The sequence below is a fragment of the Brassica oleracea genome, chromosome C1 (assembly GCF_000695525.1).
Source record: "Brassica oleracea var. oleracea cultivar TO1000 chromosome C1, BOL, whole genome shotgun sequence".
Lineage (NCBI taxonomy): Eukaryota > Viridiplantae > Streptophyta > Magnoliopsida > Brassicales > Brassicaceae > Brassica > Brassica oleracea.
The window spans coordinates 29,178,627-29,184,900 of record NC_027748.1 but is presented as its reverse complement, the minus strand read 5'-3'; the positions used below and the strand labels follow the sequence as shown (position 1 = coordinate 29,184,900).

Here is a 6,274-nt window from a genome sequence, read left to right as displayed (position 1 = left end):
TATAAGCAATAACTAAATGAGACAAGCACTTTTTATGTGGAAAACCTCCTCGTTGTGAGAAGGAAAAACCACGGGACCGTAGTCAACTCAACAATCCACTATATAAATGTATGTGAGTACAACCACATCCTCCCTGTTCAACACCCTGAACAGAACAGAGACTCAAGCTACAAAGAGCTATCTCCAACAAAAGAACAACAAGAACAAGAGAGCAACACAAAGCTTCAAAATCAGCAGCAACCAAACGACCTCAGCTCACAAGGATTCCGGCAACCAAAGACTAATCCCACCGTACAAATCCAAAATAAACCAGTAAAAAACACCTCTGCCAAATTTCAGCTCAATCAGAGAAGATCTCACCGTCGGATTTACCACACACTCAAGACAGCACTGCTGAAGAATTATGACGACCAGCTTCACTAAAACCCAGACAACAGAATATCCAACCATTGAAATCCAAATCCCTTTGGTAAACCTTTAACCCACTGACTGAAGAAGCTTCCCACAAAATATCAGCCCGATCATGATCCGTTTGATCCTCCAAATCTGCCTTGACAAACCCAGACGAAACTCTGCATCCTTCCCTCTTTTCTCTCTTTTGTCTTTTTGATTCTTGTAAGTCTCTCCATAAAAATTATGTCAAGAGACTATATATATGTGTCTCACTAACCCTAAGAACCTCCAAGGCCCAATACTAATCTCATGGACTAATACTAATGGCCCAACTTCCAAGTTTGGTTATCACCAACCAAACCCAATGGATTTCCTCCATCTAGAAGGAACCCAACACTCAGCCTAAACCGGACACCTAGATCCGAATGAAAGACGGGTCTCAACGATCGAGCGTATCCGGTGTAGCGAATCTAAGTTTCCCGAGAAGCATGGTGCATACCACCTCTTTGGAAAAATCATCTCTATTATGAGCTCCTCTGCCACAAACCGCCGTTAGATTATATATCTTCCCCGTTTGATCGCTCTGTCAGCGTAGCCTAAGGTTCGTGTGGATCCAGATAACCGGGACCCAAATTCTTTCCACTTGCCGTTAAAAAATCTTTTTCAGGTCTCACCACCGCACAGGGGCTTAGATCTATGAGGAAGAAGTTGTCTCCCAGAGTCATGTGCCGCTGTCGAACCGGACTTCCCGGAGATCTTAAAAAGGAAAATCAGATTTGACTTCTCCAAACCCTAAAAGCCGACTTTCTTCACCCCTGTCATCTTGATGGCCTAGCCGCAACTCCAAAGCATCGCTGGATTCACCACTGTCTGTCTCGAGATGAAACCTCGGGTGGGCTCCCCGAACCCATAGTGGCAAGCATGTCGGCTAGGTCAGAACAAAGGTTAGGAAAGCAAAAGGAAAATAAGATGAGGGAAAGGGAGATGCCTCAGGCGCCCGAATAGCCGGGCCGGAGTTAAGGTTTTCCCTCTGTGAAGATAGAGGTTAGAGCTTCTTTCTTTTAGGGATAGAAAGGCTTTGTTTAGTTTGCCGGTTCTTGTCTTTTTAGCTTTGTTTCTTGTCTCAAACATTTCTTGCACTTCTTTTATTTTATGAAAATTAATTTTCAACATGAACAATATACCACCAAATAACCACACATCTAGATGTAATTAATGTATCGAAAACTACACGAACTATGTAATCACATGACATCTCTAAAATAATATATGTTATATTGTTAATATCATAAATATAATTTTGATATCTGAAAAATGTGTCAGAATTGGATTTTGGCATCACCAGTGCAAATTTTTTTGAGAAACGAAGCATAACACATATCAAAAGATAAAAAATAAAATAAAATGAAAACAAATAAAACAAGCATTCAAAATGCAATTTTACACATCAATAAAATAGAGATAACATGTTCAAACATGTTAAAATATGTTAAGCATCATGAAAAATTCTCAAGTTATAAGTTCAATTGACTTTTATGGCTGTCAAAATTATGCTGATGATTAAAAAGATTACACACAATAGTTCAGGGATGTTATCATGTGATTGATATAGTTCGTGTAGTTTTTAATATATTATTTTGTCCTAATGTATTGTTCGTGTAGTTAACAATCAGTTTATTTTAAATTTTATTACAAAAATCTGTTTAACACACACTTTTGCAGGAAGAAACCTCAAATCCTCCTAACCAGTCTATACCAATTTAAAAAATTCCCTCAAAGAAATAATCCATCTGCATTACTATTATATAAGAGCCATGGTTAGGATCAAACCATAGCATAGTATTTACCCATGTCTATTTGAATTAATAAACCACATCAAACACTACATAAAGCACTGTATCATGTCATACCAAAGTCAGGTAACTCAATATCTAAAAATTCGAACTTGGTGGTCAAATTTGAAATCTTTGCACATGCATATAAAGAAAAGAAGTACACAATTAGATACTTTAGTGTCAATTCTTTTCTTCCCAAAGTGAAATACCCATTAAATTTTCCAAGGTATATTTTGCTTTGTACTTAGCTACCACATACGTTTTTTACTTTTAGTTTACTACATAAACCTCACAAGCCACAACACAAATCACATTACTTGCCTATTAATTCCACTAAAATGCATAACAAGATTGGCTCTCTACCGGTCAGATCCGAACCATCAGCCCGACCCATATCCCGTCACCACTCAACGAGTTACATTGATAGGGTCAGAGAAAGCCTCACAACAAGAGTATCCAAATTCATATGTGCCATTTTCTTATCTCTTTTGTTATGTTTAGGCATTGTTTTTTTCATATTATGGATCAGTCTACGTCCTCACCGACCCCGTGTCCACATACGCGAGTTCTCTCTCCCCGGTTTGGGAAAAACCGACGGGTTTGAAACCTCTCATATAAGCTTCAAAATAACGGTTCATAACCCAAACAAAAAAGTTGGTGTTTACTACGACTCCATGGAAGGATCCGTTTACTACAAAGAGAAACGGGTCGGGTCGACTAAACTCATTCACCCATTATACCAGGACCCAAAGAACACAAGCTTGGTCGAAGGAGACTTACGTGGGCCCACAATGGCGGTGAATAAGGACCGTTGGAAGGAGATGGGACGAGACAGGAATCAAGGGAAGGTTGTGTTTCGTTTGGATGTGGTTTCCGTGATAGGGTTTAAGGTGTACTCGTGGCACAGTAAGATGCATAGGATGCACGCAAACTGTTATATCGAGGTCGGCTGGGATGGCATGTTGTTGAGCAAGACCAAAGACAAGAGATGTCCGGTTTATTTCACTTGACTCAATTTGTCGCATTTATGATTTGAACCATTTTCTTTTCTATTAATGTGATTCCAATTTGATTAGTTTAACATATCGGCTGTACTCTAAACATTTTTTTAAAATGATTCCAAAAATTATCATAAAAGTGATGTTTTCATGTGTATTTAATTTCGGTGTCACAATTTGATTGGCACATGATCACCCGTACAATTGTTTTTAGTAATCCTATAATTAAATGTCAAGGTTTACATAATTATCCGTACCTAACTATTTGCACTTATTGCGTGCTTATATTTATGTTTATGTGTGTCATGTTGTTTGACATAATTAAATTTAATTATGTGTATTTTACAAGATTGAAATTTTAATTTTTTAACAAACGTTGAAATATTCAACTGACAGCGACTATCTTAAATAAGTAATATGAACGAATATATATATATTGATTGTGACTAGGCCTGTGACTTATTATCCGAGATCCGGATTCGATCCGAGATTCGCTCCGGATCCGCTCTGAAAATAGGATATCCGGGGTGTCCGGATCCGAATCCGGATAGTATAATCTTGGATCCGTGCAAACCGAATCCAGATCCGGATATCTTAATTTTTAGGTCCGGATATCCGGATCCGGATCCGTATTTTTAAAATACATTAAATTTTTAAATTTTATTAATATTTATATTTGATATATTAATATTTATACATGAATTAATCTTATAATATTATATTTTAGTTTTTACAATATTATAAACATATATAAATATATTTATAAATATTTAATTTATGTATTATATTAAAAAAATAGTATTTTTTGTTAAAAAAAATTATTTTTAATTATTTTGACGGATCCGGATATCCGCGGATAATAGAATATCGAGACGGATATCCGGATACCACGAATCCGGATCTGGATATTAAATCCATGAATCCGACGGATCCGGATACCCTAAATTTCCCGGATACCCTAAATTTCTCGGATATCCGGATCCGTCCCAGAGCTAATTGTGGCAAAAAAAAACTATAATTTTTAGATTTTCTTTTTCTTTTTGTTATCTAGAAGTTGTCTGGACATCATCCCCTACGCCAGGGAAATGAATCATTTCTTATCCCAAAACATAGTATAAGTCTCTTTTTCACTAGATTTCAAACCAGAGCGCAACAACACCAACGCATGCGCTAAAAACAACTAGTCAAACGAGTCTGATGGTTATAATTTTTAGTTTTCCATACAAAGTGTCTAAAATATTTCAAAACTAAAAAAATTTTCATTATACTTTTAATGTTATAAATTAAATTAATAATTTTTTGTATTCATCAAATCAAAATAATGCGAAACTAAAACTACTAACAAATTAAATAACAGAAAATATATAAAATAGACTGACTGGTAACGTTAGAATTATGATATTTGGTATAGAAAATGTGACAAAATACATCTGATGTGAAATTTTGAAAAATTAAACTAAATTAGTATATGTAAGAAAGCATGCAACAAATATAAATTTTGAGTAACCATTTTTATTGGACTGGTTAAAATAGTATTTTATTTTTATAGTATTCTTTTTATGGTTAATCACAAAAGTGATAACAATTAATGATACTGAAAACATCAAAGATCATTTATCTCCTCGCTACATTTTTTCAATATTTTGCAGTTCTCACTGTTACTTTTTCTACTAAAGTTCTGACTGTGAGGTACTAATAGCGAGAATTTTATGGCGAGAAAATGTTTTCGCTCGGTTCAGCTAGCATCTAATCATATTTTATTAGTTTTAAGTTCAATACTGTTTAATTTAGGGTACCTGATTTACTTTAACTTTTTCTTGATTTTTTTATTATTTATTATTCTATCATTTTCCTTTTTATTTACTCCATCATTTCCCTTTCAGTTACTCTATTTAAATTACTTCCATTTACTTTGAATTTACCGATCATACCCTAAATATTTTTTAGCGGTTTGGCACCACAACTAACTTTGTACCAATATACTATTATAGTTTAAGTTCGTAACATAAATTTTCGTAATCATACATGTCAAATCAGACAGCCTGGCCCAAAGTTGACTTAGAAAAACATAGGTTACAAAACTATGGATATATATATATATATATATATATATATATATTAAATGAGAATATGTCAACCAAAATAGTACATATCGATAGGTTTTTTTTTTTTTTTTTTTCATATCGATAAGTTATAAGAAGAGTCGTTACAAACAATATATGGCTCAATCGCAGTGTTTTCAATAATTTTTTTTTCCTTTTGAGAGAAAGGCTTGATCTTAGTTGATGATCAAAAACAAGGTTATTTGAAAGATGTTGATCTCCCTCCTTCATAAATCAAAATTCATCTCCTTTCTGTTTTTCTTCGTTCTCATCAAAACTCTAAATGCACAACCAACGCATATCTATAGCTACTGCTACAAATCTGGTAATTACACGGCAAACGGTCTTTACAGATCCAATCTAGAGTCTCTCATATATGTTCTCCGTTCTCAATCATACACAAAAGGTTTCTACAACTACGTCTCGGGTTCTTCCTCGACAGCAACCGTGTATGGAAACTATCTATGTCGCGGAGACGTCTCATCCTCAACATGTGAAACATGCATTCCAAGAGCGTCGAGAAACGTTCTTATAGCATGTCCTGTCCAAGAAGAAGCTATCATATGGTATGAAGAGTGTTTCCTTGCATACACCAACCGTCAGACTCTCTCCATTTCTGATTTTAGACCGTCCATTAGAAAGACGGCGTATACGTATGCCATGTATCAATCTTATTTCACTAATACCGTGGAATATCGTATGGACCTGCTGATACGAGAAGCCTACTCGAGCTCTTCGTATTTCTCAGAAGAGACACATCAAGTGAATTATCTTGGAGAGGTTTACGATCTGCACGGGTTGGTGCAGTGCACACCCGATCTAGATCAGTACGATTGCTATAGATGCTTGAAATGGGCATATAATGAGACAGAGAAGTGTTGTTATGGAAACAGTTTTGCATTGGTTTATACTACTAAATGTATGTTGACGTATAAAGCCAGTTTCT

The 6,274-nt window shown here is 35.3% G+C and overlaps 2 protein-coding genes across 2 annotated transcripts in view; both read left to right on the top strand.

Annotated features, from left to right (window-relative positions):
* The first annotated feature begins 2,557 nt into the window (after positions 1–2,557).
* On the top strand, positions 2,558–3,312 carry LOC106299236 (protein YLS9). Its single transcript, XM_013735359.1, has one exon. It carries the CDS (start codon positions 2,567–2,569, stop codon positions 3,236–3,238), a length of 672 nt encoding a protein of 223 aa, XP_013590813.1. The 5' UTR covers positions 2,558–2,566; the 3' UTR covers positions 3,239–3,312.
* Positions 3,313–5,538: 2,226 nt separating this feature from the next.
* The window catches only part of LOC106336822 (cysteine-rich repeat secretory protein 1), a 1,371-nt gene continuing 635 nt past the window's right edge, over positions 5,539–6,274 (top strand). The window contains exon 1 of the mRNA XM_013775767.1: positions 5,539–6,231. Within this exon, the coding sequence (XP_013631221.1) occupies positions 5,539–6,231 (693 nt within the window). The remainder of the gene's footprint in view (positions 6,232–6,274) is intronic.

Coding starts and splice junctions, on each gene's coding strand:
- LOC106299236 (XM_013735359.1), top strand. CDS start 2,567: ATGCATAACAAGATTGGCTCTCTACCGGTCAGATCCGAACCATCAGCC.